Source organism: Rhinopithecus roxellana, chromosome 15 (genome assembly GCF_007565055.1).
Source record: "Rhinopithecus roxellana isolate Shanxi Qingling chromosome 15, ASM756505v1, whole genome shotgun sequence".
NCBI lineage: Eukaryota > Metazoa > Chordata > Mammalia > Primates > Cercopithecidae > Rhinopithecus > Rhinopithecus roxellana.
This window is the reverse complement of record NC_044563.1, coordinates 56,406,792-56,427,584: the sequence shown is the minus strand read 5'-3', so window position 1 is coordinate 56,427,584 and position 20,793 is coordinate 56,406,792. Positions and strand designations below refer to the sequence as shown.

The 20,793-nt window shown below is 50.3% G+C and overlaps 1 protein-coding gene and 1 long non-coding RNA gene across 2 annotated transcripts in view; one reads left to right on the top strand and one right to left on the bottom strand.

The window, feature by feature from the left end:
- Nucleotides 1-1,893: 1,893 nt before the first annotated feature.
- LOC104665098 lies at nucleotides 1,894-12,333 on the bottom strand. Its single transcript, XR_748365.2, has 4 exons — nucleotides 12,185-12,333; nucleotides 8,268-9,032; nucleotides 5,527-5,936; nucleotides 1,894-2,082 (listed from the first exon to the last, which is right to left on the bottom strand). It is a non-coding gene; the product is annotated as an uncharacterized LOC104665098 (long non-coding RNA).
- Nucleotides 12,334-12,432: 99 nt separating this feature from the next.
- DGAT2 (diacylglycerol O-acyltransferase 2) overlaps nucleotides 12,433-20,793 on the top strand; it is a 33,008-nt gene continuing 24,647 nt past the window's right edge. Inside the window, exon 1 of the mRNA XM_010366788.2 lies at nucleotides 12,433-12,821. Within this exon, the coding sequence (XP_010365090.1) occupies nucleotides 12,701-12,821 (121 nt within the window). The 5' untranslated portion in view covers nucleotides 12,433-12,700. The remainder of the gene's footprint in view (nucleotides 12,822-20,793) is intronic.

Below are 20,793 nucleotides of genomic sequence, written 5' to 3'. Positions count from 1 at the left end.
CAAAAAACACCAAACAACAAAATCAAAAGTAAATATTAAAGATAACCAGAGAAAAAATGAAATACTATATACAAAAGAACAAAGTTAATATTTACTGCAGATTCTTGTCAAGAGTTTTTGCAAGGCAGGACACAATGGAGTGACATCTTCACTAAAGGGAAAAAGCTGTCATCTCAGATTTCTACTCCTGGGGAAAATGTCATTCCAAAATGAAGTTAAAATAAAGACTTTTAAGACAAAGGCTAAGAGAATTAATTGCCAGCAGACTCGCACAACCAGAAATGTTAAAGGAAATTCTTTAGGTATAATACCAGATGGAAAATCAGATTTACACAGAGATAAAGAGTGCTGGGAATTGTAAAAGAAAACAAAGGTCAGGCGTGGTGGCTCACGCCTGTAATCCTAGCACATTCGGAGGAGGCAGAGGCTGGCGGATCCCCTGAGGTCAGGAATTTGAGACAAGCCTGGCCAACAGGGCGAAACCCCTTCTCTACTAAAAATACAAAAAAATTAGCTGGGTGTGGTGGCACATGCCTGTAATCCCAGCCTACTTGGGAGGCTGAGGCAGGAGAACTGCTTGAACCCGGGAGGCAGAGGTTGCAGGGAGCCAAGATTGCGCCACTGCAATCCAGCATGGGCGACAGAGCGAGACTCCCTCCAAAAAAAAAAATTAATTAATTAATAAATAATAAAAATAAAAATAATAAAAAAAGGATTGGAATCAATAATCTAAACTTAAGAAAAAGGGCAAAATATCAAAATATAGCCAAAGCAAATGGAAGGTATAAAGATAAAAGCAGAAGTAAATGAAATTGAAAACAGATTCATAGAGAAAATCATTGAAACCAAAGGGTTTTATTGAAATAAATAAAATGGATAAATTTCTAGTCAGATGGGTCAAAAAAAAAGGTAAAGACACAAATTACTAATATCAGGAATGAAAAAGATATCACTAAAGTTCTTACAGATATTAAAAGAATAACGAGTGACTATCATGAACAACTTTATGTGAATGTATTTGATATCTTATGAAATGTTCTAATGGAGGCCTCAGAAGCGGCCAAGTCATTTCTTCCACATCTGTGCTTGGTCTAATTGTGAGGCTTGGGACAGCCATGACGGGAAGGGCCACACAGTGTTTAAACTGCTGTGGGGATCAAGCCTCCAGCCCCAAGTGGATGGGGATAGCCTGGCAGAGGCCACACTGTGGTAACTGACCAGGTTCAAAATCTCAAGTTTATCTCAGGTCTGAGCCTGTTTCTCAACATCAGGTACACAAGAAATGGTGGCCATGGACTTAATTCTGGAGATTGCCCAATGGCAGTGTTGGAAAACCCCCACATTTAGGCTTTTCTTTCTGTCCAAGCCACGTTGGAAACCATCTGACACAGGGTTCTCTCTCTCTGTCTTTCTCTCTCTCCCCCTCACCCCACCACTCCACCCCCTTTTCCATTCAGGCTCAGGTAAATAGAATAAGAACAAGTAAGGGCTTTGATATCAAAATAACCAAGATTCAAGTCCCTGCTCTCCTCTAACTAGCTACCACTTCTCTAAGCCTCAGTTTACTCATTTACTTTTTAATGTTGCGATCTCACACCTCCAAGATTGCTGTAGAGGTTAAATAACAAGATGCATGTATACTGTTAAGAACAAGGTCAGGGCTAAGTTCCTATCAGTCTCTGGTCTCTTCCCAACTCCAATGCAGATTACTCCCTCCTCTTAGTTTGACCTTGAACTTCCGAAGCTCCAGGAAGCCAGGGACTAGGTCTGTTTTCTTCTCACCATTGTATCTGTAATACCTGCACAGGTTTTGCAAGGCAAACAGCGTGTATATAATAACTGTGTTAAATGAACGAGTGAATGAATAAATGGATGAATGAATGACAACAGTCATTCTAGGTACCATGAGATTTAATACTGGATGCCACAATGTATTTTCCCAGTTCCCAGAGTGCACATGATTGCAGAGGCAGGAATGGGCAATAAGATGGATAAGATCCAGTCTTTACCCTTGAGGAACCCATAAATGTTTTCTGATGACTTCCTTGTGCCAGGTCTGCTCAGAATCAGCTTTGTCCCTGCCTACAGTCAGGTGGAGGGGGAGGAATGTAGACAGATACATTATTTGAAGGTGGCTCACGCCTGTAATCCCAGCATTCTGGGAGGCCGAGGCGGGCAGATAACTTGAGGTCAAGAGTTCGAGCCCAGCCTGGCCAACATGGTGAAACCCCGTCTGTATTAAAAAAATAAAAATAAAAATGGTCAGGTGTCCCAGTTACTCGGGAGGCTGAGGCACGAGAATCACTTGAACCCAGGAGGCAGAGGTTGCAGTGAATCGAGATTGCGCCACTGCACTCCAGCCTGGGCAACAGAGCAAGACTCCATCATATATATATATAACAAACTGTTTGCTTCTCCAAAATGTGGCTTCTTCAAGCTGTGAGCTTCTAGCAGGGAAGGACTCTACTCCCAAATTTCCAGCCGAAACCCCAATGTTAAAGTTTTTGTTTGTCTGTGTGCAGCAAGCAGCAGAAGTGTTAAAGTTTAAGTGAAAGTTTGGAAAAGGGGTATGTATGTGTTATTGTAAAGAAGGTTTCTTGGAGGAAGATGCATCAAGACAGGACAGATGGGCAGGGTGTGAAAAAGGGGGAGCTTGAGGAAAGGCTTGAGTTCAAGAGCACAGTGTGGGCAGGGACCCAGAGGTGGAAACGCACGTTCAGGGGCACGGCAAGTGACCTGATGGACCTAGGGAGCTGGACCCACATCAGAGCATGGCGGTGGGAGAGGAGTGAAGGTGGTTGGAGAGAGTGGCAGGAATAGGATCATGTGAGGCCTTGAATGCCAAGTTAAGGAGCTGGGGCCTCATCCTAAGAGCTATGGGGAGCCATGAGAAACAATGGGTTGGTTTCTGTGTTCCAAAGCTCATTCTGGGAATCTGGAGACAGGGAACCAGTGAAGAGGGTAGTATAGCTGTCTATGCAAGGTGGCATGGCCCAAGGCAGAAGAGAGAGGCAGAGAACTGTTTCCTGGTTCCTGGGGGTGTAGGTATCAGTGTGAATGTTTTTATATGCGTCCGTGAGCACAAGCAATCTTTCTCAGAGGGTCAGCCTAAAAAAAAAAACCCAGCCCTATTCAGTTTCATGACCCAGCATACCCAGCAGCCTGGGGGAGGCCAAAGTTACCAAAGAAAGAGACTGAGAGACATTCAGTCAAAGCCTGACTTTACAGTTCTTCCTCATCAACACCATCCTGCAGATTCACATTCTTCTACAGGCTTTCAGGGTGTTTTAATCCCAGTTATCTCATCCAAAATATTTGCTTTTCCACCTTTCTTTGTGTTTCCTGTATGCCTCATGTCAGCATCCTTGTTCAGGTCACTTATTAAAAAAAAAAAAAAATCCATAAGGCCAGGCTGAGGTGGAGCCTGGAGTGACCAGGAAACCTCACTCTAGAATGAACCCCTACCTGAGGCAGCTCCTCCTCCCTAACAGGGCCCACACTGACCTGCTGGTCACCTCCCTGCTCAGGACTCTTCTGATACCATAGACCTAGTCCTAGGCCAGTCTGGGAATCTAGAGAGGCCATTGGAAAGAAAACTGATACGTGGATACCACCCCTCCTCGGTGACTCAATTGTAACTCCTGATAACTCAGGGTTTTGTTTGTTTGTTTGTTTTTTCTCTTGAGGGCCAGAGAACATCCTTTCTAGAATGTAGTTTATACAATTGACCTCCGAATAAGGCCAGGATTTTGCAGCTATTATAGAGCATGGTCTCTGGAGGCACACGATCTCAGCTTAAATCCTGGCTCTGCCACTTCCTAAGCTATTTGACCTTGGGCAATTTTTAAAAACTCTTTGTGTCTCAATTTCTCCATCTGAAAAACAGACTCATATAGTATCTACTCCAAAGGGTTGTTGTGAGGCTTAACTAAATCCACCCATGTATAATAACTGGCAGACAGCAAATACTCACTGAAGTTTAACACCTGTTACTGCCTGCTGTAGTTCATGAAAACTGTTGCGTCTCCTTTTGGAAAAATCAGGATGGCACTAACCCACCTCCAGTCTCCCAACGCTTCTCCAGCTGAACAGCAATTCCTAGAGATCACAGATTTCTGTAATCTGCAGGTTCTCTGAGATGCAGTTGGAGCAATTTAATACAGCAGAGCAGTCCCATGCTCCACTGTAGTCTCACTGCGAAGCAGTTCAGCAGCGGTTCTCAAAATGTGGGCTTCAAATTAGCAGTATCAGCATGTCCTGGGAACTTGTCAGAAATGCACATTCTCAGCCTCACTCCAGAACCTACTGAATCAGAAACTTGGGGTGGAACCCAGAAAACTATATTTTAACCAGCCCTCTGCTAATGTTTGAAAACTGCCAAAACATAGTATAGCACAGTGGTTTATTTAGATAGATATGACGCAGTTCATTGCCCGCTCCTTCTCCACAAAGGGTTCCTGATTCCCCCAGAACCCTCTTTTACTGACATCTCTAACTTCCTCCCTGTATTACTGTTGTCCGTGCTCAAAAGTGCTCAATCCTCCCTGGATTGCAGGTTCCCTGAGAGCAGTGTTGGGTCTTACTCATCTCTGCACTGGGCAGCCCAGGGCCTGCCACAGGGGCCTTTGCTTAGGAAAGACATGCTAAGTCAAGCATGTGACATTTCCTGTTTCCTCTGACTAAGGCTACTATTGCTGAGCCTCTGTTCCTTCCAGGACCCTTGCTCAAGCAGCATTTTCCTTTGTGAATTGTGGTAATCTCCTATGCTAAGATGCCCGGTTCTTTGTCATTTCTAGTGTCCTCCAGTTCCACTGCCTTCTCAGGCATTTTACTCTTCTCTCTCCCTTTATGTTTGTTCAAAGCCCTTTGGAGAAGGTGTCAGAGCTCCAGGCAAACCTGTCCTCCTAATCCTTATTTTCAATCATAATACTTCTACTGGTAACAATAGTATATGCCAGGCCCTGTCAAGTAGTATATGCCAGGCCCTGTCCTGGGCATTTTTCATTCATTCATTCACTTAGAGACAGGGTGTTGCTCTGTTGTCCAGGCTGCAATGCAGTGACACGATCACAGCTCACTGCCGGCTCTAACTCCTGGACTCAAGCAATCCTCCCCTCCCCCTGCCTCAACTGGGACTACAGACACATGCCACCATGCCTAGGTAATTTTTTTTTTGGTAGAGATGGGGTCTCTCTGTCTTGCCCAGGCTGGTCTTCAACTCCTGGGCTCAATTGATCCTCATGCCTCAGCCTCCCAAAGTACTGAGATTACAGGCAAGAACCACCATGCCCATATGGCACTTTACATTTGTTATTTTAGTCTTTACAACAACCCTAGGAGGAAGATACTTATTCCCATTTGGATGGAGTACAGGGAAACTGAGGCTCAAACACAGCAAGCGACATTAACATGTGGCAAGGTGGGGGCTTATTCAGTCTGGGGGCAAGTCAGGGTCTGGGTGGATGGACCAGGAGAAGTGCCTTGTCTAGGTATATGTATTCATATAAAAATGATCCACCAGTAAACCTGTCCAGTGCCCTTGCTCAGGAAAATGTGTCTGACCAGGTCCCAGCCCACCAGGGTGCCTTTCCATAGTGTGCAGGGGACATCCGCCTGAATGCCCATCTTCAGTGCATCCCCCTGCCCAGCACTTGCTATTCTGTGCAGTGGGAGTTTCAAACTGTGTTCCACAGAGCCCTGGAGATAGGGTGTGTGGGCTGGGCAAGTGAAAGACAGACGCTGAGGAACTGTGGGACCACCCCAGCAGCCTGTCATCCCTGTCACTTCTTGGGCTCTCAAGGCTGTATCTGAAGAAACGGTTTCGGCCCGGTGCGGGGGCACGCACCTGTAATCCCAGCACTTTGGGAGGCCGAGGCAGGCAGATCACGAGGTCAGGAGATCAAGACCATCCTGGCTAACATGGCGAAATCCTGTCTCTACTAAAAATACAAAAAAAAAAAATTAGCCAGGCGTGGTGGTAGTCCCAGCTACTTGGGAGGCTGAGGCAGGAGAATGGTGTAAACCCGGGAGGCGGAGCTTGTAGTGAGCTGAGGTTGCGCCACCGCACTCCAGCCTGGGCGACAGAGCAAGACTCCGTCTCAAAAAAAAAAAAAAAAAAAAGAAGAAGGAAGAAATTGTTTCACTGCTTTTAAAAAGCTAGAAACTACTGCTGAATGATAATTGTCATTTTAGGTGTCTGTTTCTTCCCCCAGAATGCCCCTGGGGAGCAAGAACTGTACCCACAGCACCCAGCACAAGGATGGGGGGTCTCAGGAAAGGTCGGCCAGATAGAAGGGCAGATGAGAAATGAATGTACTGAGAGCTCTGTGTGTAATATACCCTCCCCCACCCCCACCCCACCCCCAATTCCTGTAGGGAAAAGGCCTTGAGAGAGTTGAGTAAGAAACGAGTGGGCAGAATGATGCAAGGGGAGCTGTCTGTACACATTGCAACAGAACTTTCTAAAACAAGGCTGGGGCTGCTCCCAAGGGTCTCAGCCCCGCCCTATTCCTCTACTGTCATCCAGACCTGTCACACAAGATAGGGCCAAAGGCCATTACCAAGCCCTGCTAAGGCCTGACCTTAGAGCTAGCTGGCAGGTCAATGCTCTTGGGTTCTGGGTTGAAACCTGGAGCCATCTTCAATCACCCACTTCCTTCCTTTCAGCCCTACATCTACGCCATCAAGTCCTAGAGACTCTAAAGCTTCAGCATCTATCAAAACCACCCTTGCTTCTCCTTTGCCTTGCCACCCCTTCAGTTCAGGTTGTGTCATCATTATCTCTCTCCTTCCTCTAACCTGCCTCCCTCCCTTCCATCCAATATCACCCAGGTCCCCCCTGTAGGCCAGGTCCAGTTGGGCCCTGGGACACAGAGAGGACTCTAATTCTACTTGGTCCTCAAGGAGCCTCTCCAGGAAGAATCAGCTGTATAAACATCAATAGTTTCATGTGTTCTGAAAGAGGGAAGCTGGAAGTCTGATGCCAGCACAGAGGTGGGGAGGGTCATTGTAGGGCCACGCGCTGTCCACCTTCCATTACGCCCAGCCCCACTCTCCACCTTTCTCCACCCGCACTCTCCTTGGATATTCTGTGTGGCATCTGTAGGCTGCCTTACCATCTGGGCAATTAGAAGTTCTGCCAGACCAGGAGTGGTGGTGCCTCTAATCCCAGCACTTTGGGAGGCTGAGGTAGGTAGATCACCTGAGGTCAGGAGTTCGAGACCAACCTGGCCAACATGGGGAAAACCCATCTCTACTAAAATTACAAAAATTAGCTGGGTGTGGTATGCGCCTATAGTCCCACCTACTCAGGAGGCTGAGGTAGGAGAATCACTTGAACCCAGGAGGTGGAGGTTGCAGTGAGCTGAGATCGCGCCACTGCACTCCAGCCTGGGTAACAGAGCAAGACTCCGTCTCAAAAAAAAAAAAAAATGTTCTGGCAGAAGACAAGGACCTGAGTTGGAGACAACCCAGGTCACTGTGGGTTGTCTGTGCCCCTTCAGCAAAGGCCATAGCTTCCATGTGGCAGCCCTCTCCACTCAGCCCCTACTGTACCTGCGGTGTTCTCCTCTTAGTCCTTCAGGCCAGACTCCCTATGAGGTGACTAGTCCTGGGCTACTGCCATCCCTTGAGTTTTCTCTATAGTCTGCTTAGGACTTTGCAAACAGCTTTTGTATTAAACTGTCCTCAAATTACCCAATTTGGGTGGGCTGTTTCCCACAGGGACACTGACTAATATAAGGCAGATGTAGTCAGGAAGGGTGCCGTGGAGGTGACAGTTAAAGATGTGCTTGCCTGGACAACGATCTTTCTAAAGCATAAAACTCCTGCTAAAAACCTCTATGGCTCCCCATTGCCCTGAGAATAAAGTCCAGACTCTGTAGCCTGCCGCCGAAGACTATATACCATCAGACCCCTGACCACAAAGTAGCATGTGGGGAAGTCACCAGGATGAGGGACAGTAGGGAGCTTGGAAATGGGAGGCAAAGACTTCCAAGAGGGGTGCATCCATGCCACACAGCTGCTCTGGCTGGCAAATTCCTGAGAGTAAGGAGGCGGGTGAATTTCTAGGCTAGAGGGCTATGCCAGGCTGCCTCTACTTGCCAGAACCCTGCCCGCCCACTCTCCAAGTGAGTTGAGCACTGAAAGGAGTTTAACCCCAGTGGGCCCTAGCCTTAGGGCATGAGAACTGGTTACATCCCAACCCTATTTGGCAAGCTATTGGATTTCCTGAGCTTTCATTTTGCCAACTGCAAAATGGGACTAACTTCCCAGGGCTGTGGGGGAAGTGTAAAGGAGACAATGGATGGGAATTTGCTTTCATCCAGTAGTTCTGCTGTTACAGATGCTCCCTCACCCAGCCTTGGGAGGCAAAAAAAGCATACAGGTTCGAGGCTCCGGAAGACTTGGTGTGAATCCCAGCTTTACTACTTACTCCCTATGTGATCCAGGACAGGTCACTTCACTTCCCTGCACCCTATGTGCAAAGGGGTGGGGGTGATCACCCCTTGTGTGGTGGCCGTGACGACTGGGCAAGCTCACACAAGCCGGGGCCTAGCACAGAGAGGGAGCTTGGTACATGTTTGTTTCTGTCTTTCTACCTGTGCCTCTCTTAGGGCAAGTGTCCTGTCTACCTTATAGGCTGGTCACTTACTCTCCTCATGTGTGCAACGGAGGCACTAAGACTGCCATCACTGAAACGTATCTCAGAGGTGCATGTGTCAAACCTCTCACAAACTACAAAGCTGCATGTGGAATCCCCAGTGGCAGTACAACACTGGTGACTGAAGTGGGTGGAGGATGAGCCATCCTTGTGGATGCCCCTCTGCCCACACCCCTCCTTTGGTCCACCCCCTAACAGGATGAAGTCCAAGCTTCTTGGCGGGACCACAAAGCCCACCCTGGTCAAGCCCTTCTTGGAGGCATGACTTGACCAATCTCTGATTTGCCCAATATACCCATGGCTTGAGAGATGATGAAGGAAAGGTAATCAGGTCCTAGAACACATTCTCACAGCTGTCCTGCTCACACACCTGCAGGAAGAGCAGGGCTGGTCCTTATAGGAGTCTAGGGATGTCAGGAAGCATGGGAGGGGGCCAGGAGAAGTCAGACGGGTGTCAGCCCCCCTTGCCCCACCTCACACAGGGGGAAACAGTCCCAGGACACAGGAAGCTGCCTTTCCGGGCTACTCTAAGTTTGGGTCTGTTTTTCCTTCCAAATCCAACTTGGACCAAGCTGTTGAAGCAGTACCCATGGGCATGGTGACTGGAGGCCAAGGGGAAGGAGTGTTCTAGAAGCTGGGATGCCAGGGGCTGCTTGCTCTGTGAGGTGGCACAGAAGTAAGCAATTCTGACTGTCAGCCCTTGGACTCAGGTCTGCATCCTCTCACAGATGTTCCCACGTGGGAAGGGCCCAAGCTGGGGACCAGATGTTACGGCCTTATTTCCCAAGCACCCACCTCCACACCACCAACCCCAGCTTTCTAACCCACCAATCCGATCAAGGTGCATCTCTGCTCACACCCCTCCTTTGGTCCATCCCTCCACAGGATGAAGTCCAAGCTTCCTGGTGGGACCCACAAAGCCGTTCAGATCTGGGCCCTGTCAACTTCTCCAGCCTCATTTCCTACCCCTCTTCTGCCTGTATCTTTCTTCCAGCCACAGCAGGGTGCTCACAGTTCCCACCTCCAAGCCTTTGCCCATGCTGTACCCTCTGCCTGATACCTTTCCCTTTCCCCCTGCCTCACAGAATCAGACTTCTCATCTCAAGTCCGCAGCAATATCACTTCTTGACCTTCCCAATTTACCATTCCCTCCACTTCCTCTGTGACTGTACTATCTTTATTCAGGGGGCAATCGACCTTGGACTAAGCATCTATGCTGAGCTAGGCCCACACTGGGACATAGAGTGATGAGGCTCCTGCCCTTGGGAAACTCCTGGCCCCGTGGAGAGGCAGGCAGACAGTGATAGCACAGGGGCAAAGGCCAAACTTGGCATAGCCTTCCTTGTTATCCTGTGCCACAGCCCGGCTGTCTTGGGATCATTGGCTTTAGGACACCATCTCTTGATTGGGTCTCCTCGAAGCCAGAGGCTAAGTTCGATTACTCTCTGTGTCCTAACCAGGGCCGGGCCCAGAGAAGGTGCATAGCAAAAATGTGCTGAAGTAGATCTGAATGTTGGGATCTGAATGTTTCAAATAGGCCTTGGTAACTCCAAGTCTTGCCATTTAAGACAACGATCTCTTACATTACAGCACAGTGATAACACTCTTTTACATGCTGTAATTTCACTTTATCCTCAAATACTCAAGTGAAGTCAGCAAAACAGAAACTGTCACCTCCATTTCATAATGCAGAAACTGAAACCTAGACAAGATAGTGATACTGACTTGCCCAAGATGAGTGGGTAGGCCATGAGTTCCAGCCCAGAACTCCTCCACAGGAGACCCTTCCAGAGCAGAAACAAGCCACAGACTGACCTGGGATCTTCCAGGTCAGCAGGTATCTTGCCTCCAAGAGCACTCTCTCTGAGGAGAGGATGCCAGGATTTATTGGCACCTTCGGTATCCTCCTGGCTTCACTCCTCTTTGCCCAAAAATAAACCACACCTGTTTCTACCTCCCAGCCTTTCCACATACCAGTCCCCATGTCTCCCCCATCCCCCACACATGGCATGCCACTAGCCTACTCTCAGTTGCCTAAAAGACACTAAGATCTTCTCAGCCTCACAGCCTCACCACATGCTGGGAGCTCTGCCTGGGATGCTTTTCTTTCTACTCTCGGCCAATTCAGGCCTTGGGGCCCAGTAACATGGTTGAGATTTACCCATGGCCTTGAGAGGGCTGAACAAATGGAAGCTCTCCAGGTTGCACCAGAGGCATCTATTACCTGCTGCCCTGTGCCTGTAACTTCTGTCATTCTCCCCTCCCCCTGTGAGAAAATGATAAAGACCACAAAGGCAGGGACTTCCTCTCCTTTTATGCTGGGACCCCACAGCTAGCTCGCTCCAGCCATGCCTAAGAAATCTGTCTTATCACTGATGTGCTTGTTGTCCCCACTCATTCCCTGAGCCTCTCATCCAACAAGTCACTCCACCACATTCTGGTGGATCTTGTTTCCTAAGCTCTTCTCTAGATCAGGCCTTCCCTCCATTCCCTCTACCACTGCCATGCTTTGAGGCTCATCCTCTCTCACATGGATCCCCCCTACAGCCTCCCCACTGCCCTCCTGGCCTACAGCCTCTCCTGTCCATTTCACATACTATGGCTAAGGACTCTTAAAACCCACCTGACCAGTCATTTCCCTACTAAAGCTCTCCCAAGACCCGGCTCCCCTCCTGATGTCTCAAGAGTGGCATTCCCAAGCCTCTCTCAGTTCAAGCACCCGCGCCTCTCACTTCAGCCTCATTTTCCACAGTTGCCTGGGCTCCAGCCACTCCAGGGCCCCCAGCCCTGCCCCCAAACACGCTGGCTTTTCTAACACTTTATGCCTGTCTTTCTCTTTGCCCTCACATCCTCCATATGCAAAATTCCTACTCATTAATGGGCAAACAATTCTGGAATGCTTTCTATGTGCCAGACACTACCTAGGCTCTTTTTGTACCTTATCTCGTTTACTTCTCAAAGTACCTCACAAAATAATAATTATTCCCATTTTACAGAAATGGAAACTGAGGCTCAAGAGAGGTAGGGCAAGAACTGGGCTCCTAGTCTGTCTGATTCCAAACCTGCTGTGCACCAACCTCTCTGCGAAGTGCACTGGCCCCCCCACTCCCCCAGCCCAGGGCAGAGTCTTCTCTCCTCTATGGTTCCATAGCCCCCTGGTTTCTTGCTTGTCCTGGCCGCTGTCACCAGTGACTGTGTGAGGCTGTCTCTGCTGCCCTCCAACGTGGGTATCCCAAGGGCAGAACCTGGGCTGGTCTGGCTGGGTCCCCAGCACTCAGCAGGGTATAGGGGCTCTGTGAGGTTTCTTAATAAAGAGATGGAAAGCCAGAAGCAGTTTGGGTGGTTGAGATACCCAGCCCTAAACTAATTAATCCCGATACCAGCGACCAAAAGCGGAACCTTCGCATCTTTGCTGCCAAAGTACAGCCCCGCCTAGAGGAAAGGCTCGACCACCTGCAAGTCCTCAGCCTGCACCGCACGTGCTTGGTTTTCCCCGCCCAGGTACTGGCCGCCGGGCCGTACCAACTCCGCGGGGGAGAGCCCGGGCAGACTGAGGGAGTGGGGGAAATAACCGGGCGCGCCGCTTGGAATGAGGGCTCAGAGTTTCTCTCCTCTCACGCATTCCCCGGATCCACGCTGAACAGCCTGCTGGCCCGCCCCGGGCCCGCGCCGAGCCGAGCCTCAGGTGCTGTTCCCCCCACAAGCAAGTGGCGCGGGCGGCGGTTTGGAACGGCCCGCCCGGCCCCTCCCGCCGCGTCGGCGCCCGCCCAGTTGTGAGGTGATAAAGTGCCGCGCTCCTGGACGCCACCACCGCGGTCGCAGTCGCTGCTGCGCTCTAGGCTGTTTCTCCCGCGCCGCCTCTGGCCGACTGGCCGACCTGTCGCAGCTCCAGGTGTCCTAACCGCCCAACCTCGGCGCTGTCCCGGGGCCCCCGTGCACTGCGCGAAGCCCTGGCCCCGGCGGCCGGGGCATGGGCCAGGGGCTCGGGGTGAGGCGGCTTCCCGCGGGGGCGTGACTGGGCGGGCTTCATATTCAGCCATGAAGACCCTCATAGCCGCCTACTCCGGGGTCCTGCGCGGCGAGCGTCAGGCCGAGGCTGATCGGAGCCAGCGCTCTCACGGAGGACCTGCGCTGTCGCGCGAGGGGTCTGGGAGATGGGGTGAGTGCCACCGTGCAGGGGTTATGGACCTGCGAGAAGATTTTCTGGAAAGGGCCCTGTGGCAGGCTGATGGGTGCTGATGAGTGCACGTTCATTCTCTACCCTGGCACTCATCAATTTTTGCGACCTCTGTTACGTCACTTTCCACCCTCCGGCTTGTTTCCCTCATCCGTGAGTTGGGAGTGGTACCATCCACCACTCTTAGTTATTAGGGATATTCGAGAACTCCTCCCCAGCCCCCAATGCGACTGGTGACCCCTTCACCAGTTAGAGCTGGCTTTGGTAGTGAGAGACTGGATGGGGCAGGATGGCATGGGTTTTGCAGTCTCCTGAGACAGCCACCAGACGGGGGACATGCCCGCCTGGAACAGGTGTGTCTGCCCTGTCCTCTGCCCCAAGCCCATCCTCTCGCTCAGGCTCTGGAGCCCACACAGCAGCAACTGTGAGCCTGGCATGCTTAGGAGACAGCGGAGAGGACCCTGCACGTCCTCCAGGGTAGAACTGAGGTCCTCAGTGAATCGCGCAGAGTTGAAATCAACCCCCACCCCCTACCCGCTGCAGCTTTTCCCAAGCAAGGAAGAGCAGCTCTTCCAGTCCCCACCTTCCTTGCCTAGAGTTGGAGAAACTGAAGTGGGAGGAAGCATGCCTAAGTTTTCCTTAGCTGATGCCTTGAGCCCTGGATTCAAGTACAAATGCGGGAGACCCTGGGAAGTCATCACAGCTGTCCTGGTCTGCGTGTGTGTCTTGCATGAAGCCCCTCTCCCTCCTTCTAAGTCTGTATTCTGCTTGCTGAGCCTCTCTGACATGGATTTTTCTTTAGTAACTAACAGTCGCCTACTCCGCCCACCTTTGTTATAAAAATAAAGCGTGCTAATTATGGAAATTTTGAAAAATATAGACAAATGAAACAAATTTCTGGTAAATCGACTATCCAGAGATAGCTTCCTATTAGCCTTTTAGTATATCTCTTGATCATATTCTTTATACACATTGCGTAGATACGGTTGAAGACATACTGTAGATATAGTTATGAATCTTGTTTTCTCCCCCTTGATGTAACATCGAGGTTTCCCTTCTGTTAATCAGAATCACTTATAATGTCCTAGTGGTTGCAATAACCCACCCTGCAGGTGTACCACACTTTAACTGTGACCTAGGCATTGGCATTGCTCCTTGTGTGATTATTGCTGTGGTTATCTGCCCCTCTTGGTGTGGGTCCTTGTGTGATTATTGCTGTGGTTATCTGCCCCTCTTGGTGTGGGTCCTTGTGTGATTATTGCTGTGGTTATCTGCCCCTCTTGGTGTGGGTGCTGCTTGTAGCCCTCGAAGAGGTAGGTACCCAGGTGGCGCCCTGTCTCGGGGGCGAGCAGCCTGAGCTGCCCCATGCATCCAGCCAGTAGCCTCTGACAGCCTGCTCTCTCACTTGAGTCCTTTTCTGTTCCCTGTGTCCTTTGATGTCCTTAGGGAATGAAGGGACTTGCCCTTGTTCATGCTTTTAAAAATGTTTTGGCACTAGGCAGTGGAATAGGGATGTTCTCCGTGGTAGGCTTCCTGGAGACTCCATTCCCTCGGCTCTGCCATCCACAGGCTGAGAGCTGTGTATTCCAGGAGTCAGTGACCCTGGCTGTCATGTTTTTGACTTAGAGTTTGTTCCTTAGGAGAACTTGTACTCTAGCAAATGATTTTAACCAAGCCACTTAATATCATGTCAGGAACATTTCCCTATGTTGTTATCAGATCTTGAAAACATTTTTTTTTTTTTTTTTTTTTTAACTCGGTGCAAGGATTTACATCGTGGAATGTAGGAAGGGCTGGTATGAAATGCAAACCAGTCAGTTCAGCTTTCTGGGATCTACTTTGGTGAAAGATTGGGTGGAGTAGGGGAGGGCACTGAAACACATTTTGTTATCTGGGCATCTCCATTAGACCTGCCTTCTAGATCCTTGGTCCTTGAAGATACTCCCCAGTGGCCTAGTTTGCCTCTGCGGATAAGGTCCCACTGTTGTGAGCTGGTGAACAGCCTGTCAGTGACGGTATTCAAGTGGAGACCATGGATTCTGTGAAGGGAAGTCCTGTGATGGGTGAGATTGAAATAGATACCCTGGCATCTGGTTTCTTGGCCAAAAAAACAGGCCAACTATGGGAGTATGGGTAGGTGGGTGCATGCTGGGGGAAGCGGGAGTCTGTATTGATATTTCCTAACCTTTGGAGGGCTGTCCTGTGCCAGGCATGGAGGTTGCAGAGTTCATCAGGACACAAGGGATATATATCTTGTTCTTCATCCTTGCGTTTGGACTGGGGGCTCTTCATTCAGAAGAGCCCTCTGACACCTGCCTGTATCCATAAGGTTCAGCACAGGACCTAGCATGAGATGGTGGTGGTCCTGGTAAAATTCTGAGCTGATTTGTTGTGTGTGGCTCCAAAGAGCGAGGCCAGGAACAGGAGTGGGATGATGGGTACAAGTTTTAATGTGGCAGAGGAGTCCTTTCTGACAACTGTTGAGGACTGCAACAGGCTGGGGTGGGTGAGGATGGAGTTCTGCATCACTGTGGATCTGCTTGAAACTCAGTGGCTAGATTGTTGGGGGTAACTGGGAACTGAGGGTTGACAGTCACCTAACCTAGTCCTAAGTCAGAATGAGAACATTACTTTCATGCTCCCCTCTCCAGTTCCGTGTGGCTTCCCCCCCACCTACATCACTTTCCCAGCTGAATAGAGGCAACTTTGGGGCTGCGTTAAACCAAGGGCTCATCTAGGCTGAGAAAGGAGGGCCAAGAGTAATGTATTAACAGGCTCGGTGACTCAAAGGCCAGTGTTGAAATCCTGCACCAACTTCACCCTCACGCCCTCAAATTCAACAGCAAGTACTTAAGTTATAAAAATTAGTGCTGGATTGGGCCCAACCCTCATGTTACAGATGGGATCACTGGGGTCCCCAGAAAGAAGAGACTTTCTCAGGGTTATCAAAGCCAGGCTAGAACCCAGATCCATCTCCCAGTCTGTGGCCTGACTCCTTAAGCCAAGAGAAGGGTTGCAAGGCCGTGAAGGGCTGAGTGCAGGGCTCTGTGTATTGTAGGCGCTCAGTGGTTTACTGAATGAGTGACGGTTGTCTGCATGATGCGGGTGGCAGCTCATTCCTACTCAAGCTTTTTAAGGAAGCTCCCCGAGCCTGCCCTAGTGGATTAGAGACACTAAGATCCCCCAGGGCTTTGGCTGGAGGTGAACTGCCAGTTGCCCCCTCCCCATACCCACTCACACTTCAGACTTTCTTTTTTTTTTTTTTTTTTTTGAGACTGGAGTCTTGCTCTGTCACCCAGGCTGGAGTGCTGTGGCCGGATCTCAGCTCACTGCAAGCTCCGCCTCCCGGGTTCACGCCATTCTCCTGTCTCAGCCTCCCGGGTAGCTGGGACTACAGGTGCCGCCACGTCGCCCGGCTAGTTTTTTGTAGTTTTTAGTAGAGACGGGGTTTCACCGTGTTAGCCAGGATGGTCTCGATCTCCTGACCTCGTGATCCGCCCGTCTCGGCCTCCCAAAGTGCTGGGATTACAGGCGTGAGCCACCGCGCCCGGCACACTTCAGACTTTCTAAACTCCTCCTCCTGGCCTATGAAGTAAGCCCCATGTGAACAGCCTCCACTGCCATCACAACTTCCTCCCCTAGCATGTCACCCACCATGCTGCAGACACACGATGGTCTTCCTGTTCCTGCAGCATTACTCCTAATTCTGTCTTATCTCTGGGCCTTTCAGCCCAGGTCTTTGCATGGCTGGCTTCAGAACAGTCAGTGTCCTCTCAGAGGTCGTCCCTGGCCACCCTATCTAGAGAGCCACCCCTAATCACCACATCTTCTTTTATTTTTATAGCCCTTATCAGTATCTAAATTTTCATTTGTGCTTATCTGTTTAAGCAATTGTCTCCCCCATAAGAATATCAGCCCCTTGGCTGGCCACGTGCCATGGCTTTCTCCCGTAATCCCAGCACTTTGGGAGGCCGAGGCGGGAGGATAACTTGAGGTCAGGAGTTTGAGACCAGGCTGGCCAACATGGTAAAACCCCGTCTCTACTAAAAATACAAAAATTAGCCAGGTGTGGTGGTGCGTGCCTGTAATCCCAACTTTCCTGGGAGGCTGAGGCAGGAGACTTGCTTGAACCCAGTGAGCCAAGATTGTGCCACTGTACTCCAGCCTGGGTGACAGAGTGAGACTCCATCTCAAAACAAAAAAAAAGAACAAACAGAAAAAAGTATCAGTCCCTTGGAAACAGGAACTTTGTCTGTCTTTCTCAGTGCTGTGACCCCAGCATCTAGCACAGTGCCTGGCACTGGTAATAGGTACTTAGTATTTGTTGAATGAAATAATCATTAATTAGACTGCCCCATTCCTCTTGTAGGAAGCCCTGCTTTTAGCTTCAGTGTGATTCCTCGAGCCTTTCTCGGGCCTCCTCTGTACCTGTAACCACCTGTGCTAGGGGCTGGGTGCTGGGGTTGCAGCTGTTCCCTGCCCTGGAGGTACCCACAGTCTGGCAAGGAGCTGGCTCCAAGGCTGAGTGGCAAATGGGCAGAGCCAGGCTCAGTGGTCACCCTTACTGCTTCCCAGGGCTTATTAGAAGCCAGAGAGCCGGGGTTCCAGGCCTGACTTTTTTCTGGGATGTCGCTAGGAGGGGTTCACTTCCTCTCTGGGGCTCTCACTCCTTCTTTCTGGAAAATAGGGTCAGAATTCTCAGATTCTCAAGGACGGAGGGTTTGGGTTAACCTGAGTGTGAATGTTTGTGAACTTGTGACATTCATGTTAGTCCTTGTCATTTGTCCTGTGTTATACATTCAACAGGCCCCCAACACAGTAGAGAGTGGCAGACCCTGCTCTAGGGTATCCAGGAAGGCTTCACTGAGGAAGGGACTTGGGGTGTGAACCCTTCATTTTATTGATTGAGTACCTTCCGTGTGTCAGCTGAAGTCCCTGCCTTTGAGGAAGTGAGACCAGGGGATGTACACAAGATGACTGTGCAGAGTGATCTGAGCAATGACAGGAAAGACTGCAAAGAGGTGAGACCGGGGAGCTTGATCACCCTGCGGTCAGGGAAGTCTTCCTGGAAGAGGTGACATTCAGTCCGGATCTGGAAAGATGAATAGACGTTAGTAAGACAGGCAAGAACATTCAGGTACAGGAAGTAGCATAAATGGAGGCATAAGATTTGGATGAGAGAGGCAGGCTGACTGCAGGGCCTCTGAGTGACCAACCGAGGCTGAAGTCCTAGTGTACTGAGAGCCAGAGACAAGAGATTCAGAGAGGATGCTGGATCCAGGCCTGTGGTGGCTCACCTTTGTCTGCAGCAGGAGGAAGACTTGAGAGCTCATGGGAAAGGAGCCTGGTGCAGTTAGTTTATTGGCCTCCAGCACTTTGATGGCCTCCTGGTATGGAGCTGCTGGCTGATTTGAGGGCCTCATGGGCAGGGCCCAGGGCTAGGAGTCAAGCCTGTGCTCTGTCCAGCTCCTTCTTGGCCACTGAACTGCTCCGCAGCCTCAGCAAGCCACTACCCTTCCTTACCCTCAGTCTCCTCATCTATGAAATGAGCAAAAGTGTCTTAAGAACCTGTGCTGATTATGGTGCAGATGCATATAGCCATAGAGGCTAAGCCTGTGAACCTTTTGGGTAAATCAGTGGAAATGGGAAACACAAACTCCTTTTCTTATTAGAGCAGAATTAGCCATTCTAAGCCCTGCCTCTGCTTCCCATGTGACCTTGGGCATGACGCTACCTCTTGGGGCCCCAGCTCTCTCATCTGCACAGTGAGGAGGACTGGTTGAGATGACCCCCTTGGCTTCCTTCCATCCCTGCTGGAGAAATGTGATTCCATTCTTGTCCCTAACTGCTGTGGGACTTTTGAGGTCAGCCACCTCCTTATTCTTGTCTTCAGCTTCTCCTTGTGAAAATGGTGCACTCATCTACTTGGGGCCAAGGTAAGTGCCCCAGAAGAACCTATGTCCCCACGCTTGCCCATATATTGTGATGGAGACGTATTTTGGAGATTCCTTGGTGACCTACTCACAAGCTAGTAGTGTTGCCATGGCAGCCCCTTCCACTGCAGTAGCTACTTTTTGAAGGTGCTCGGTCACAGTGGGTGGGGTGGGGAAAGCGGGCCCCTGGGGTCCTCAGCAATCATGTCCAGGGTCCTGGATATAGCTCCATGTTCGGTATGAGGAACACGGCATTCTAAGAGCCTCACTTCCTTGGCCTTACTTCTTGCAACTCTGTCCTACTTGATGAAAATGGAATACGCAAAAACCCAGGTGTATGGAGTAGCCTGAGGACAGGCTTATATTCCCTTTAGGGAGATGATCTGTGGATAAAAAATCATTAGTGGATTTTAGCAGAGCACTGGTGACCCAAGTTAGCAGCACTCAGATTTCAACTAATCTACCCCAGCTTCCTAATTTAGTGCTTATGGGGAAACCTAGAGAAGGGAGGAAGAGGCTTAGGGCCCCAGCAAGTCTACAGATCCTCAGGATGCCTGGCTCCCTGCAGCAGGCCCTGAGGACTGACAGCCCCTGCAGGGTCCTGATGGCCCACTTCCCACCTGGCACACCTAGCATAGCTGTGTGCTGGCTCTCCAATAGTTTGGCTGCCCCTTTGGGCCAGATGTACCAGTGGGCCCTGCTTTAAGGATACCTCATTTGCAAAATAGAACCCTTAAAGGGAATTGTTAATCTTTTCAGAAAAGAACTCACTGGCATTTTGGGACGAGATAGATGGCTAGCGAGCTGCCTTAGGGCTCTTAGGCACCAGTGGAGGGAGTGGGCTCTGACTGTCTTCTCTGCCTTCAGGGTAGAGGCCAGGACTCCTCTACCTAGCATCCCAGTCCTTCATGCCTCCCTGTTTCTCTACTTTTCCAACTAGACTCACAGTCTCTGTGCTGCAGTCTGACTAAACTACTTGCAGTTAATTCCTCAAACTTGTCTTCTCTCTGTTTCGGGCCTTTGCAATGCCTTTTGCAGGACTCTACTTCCTGGGGTCCTGTCTCTGTGCCTTCCTCCTGGAAGGCATCCCTAAGAACACCCTCGTGTGGGGGTTGGGGGCTTCCCCTGGATTCCCGGTCCTGACTGATCCTTTGTGTATAAATGTTCGCAGCCTTGTCTCCCAGCCATATCTGGGATGGGCAGCCCAGGAGCAGAACTCAGCCTCTAGCAGATGCCCAAGAAGCAGAGGAGAGGCAGGGTCTAGAAGCTCCCCTCCTGGTGTGGAGCCTGGCGTGTAAAGGGTACTTAGAAAGCACTGATATGGATGTTAGTGTTTAGGTTCCCCCCTTCTCTCTCCCTTCCTCTGGGGCCTTCCATCATTGCCCCAACATTAACCAGCCTCCAGCTGGAGACCTTTCCCTCCTGATTCCTCAGAAAGCTCTGCCTGACCCTCCATCATGGCACAGGTCAGTCAGCGGTGGGTGGACTTTTTTCTGTCTTTATCTAGACAAAAAAAAACCCTGTTTATTCATCACAGTCCCCTCAAGCATTCAGTCATTCAGCAGACATTGATCGAGCACCTTCTCTGCGCCTGACCCTGTGCGGAGCATCAGGGCCCAGATGAATGAGACGTCATTCACACACATACCTTTTCCCAGAATGAGAAAGGGCTGAGTACAGGGGTGAGATGGGACAGGCAGGGATGTGGTCAGTCCAACCTGGGTGGAGGAGAAGGAAGACTTTCCAGAGAAAGGGTCAACAGGTTGGTCTCTGGCAGGCCAGTGCTCAGTGTCTGGTGGATGCCTGGTAAGTGTGTGCTAAGAGACTGACCAAACTAGACTTGGAAGCAATAGAACTCTACCTGGGAGCACTGCAGTGAGGTCAGAGTGTGGGGAGACTTCCTAGAGGGAAGGAGTCTCTGGCTGAGCACATGGTGAGGCACCAAGTGGAGACAGCTTCCTGTGTGAGGCTTGCGGGAGCCCAGTCCTAGCCTGGGATTCTAACAGCAGCGGGCATGACCC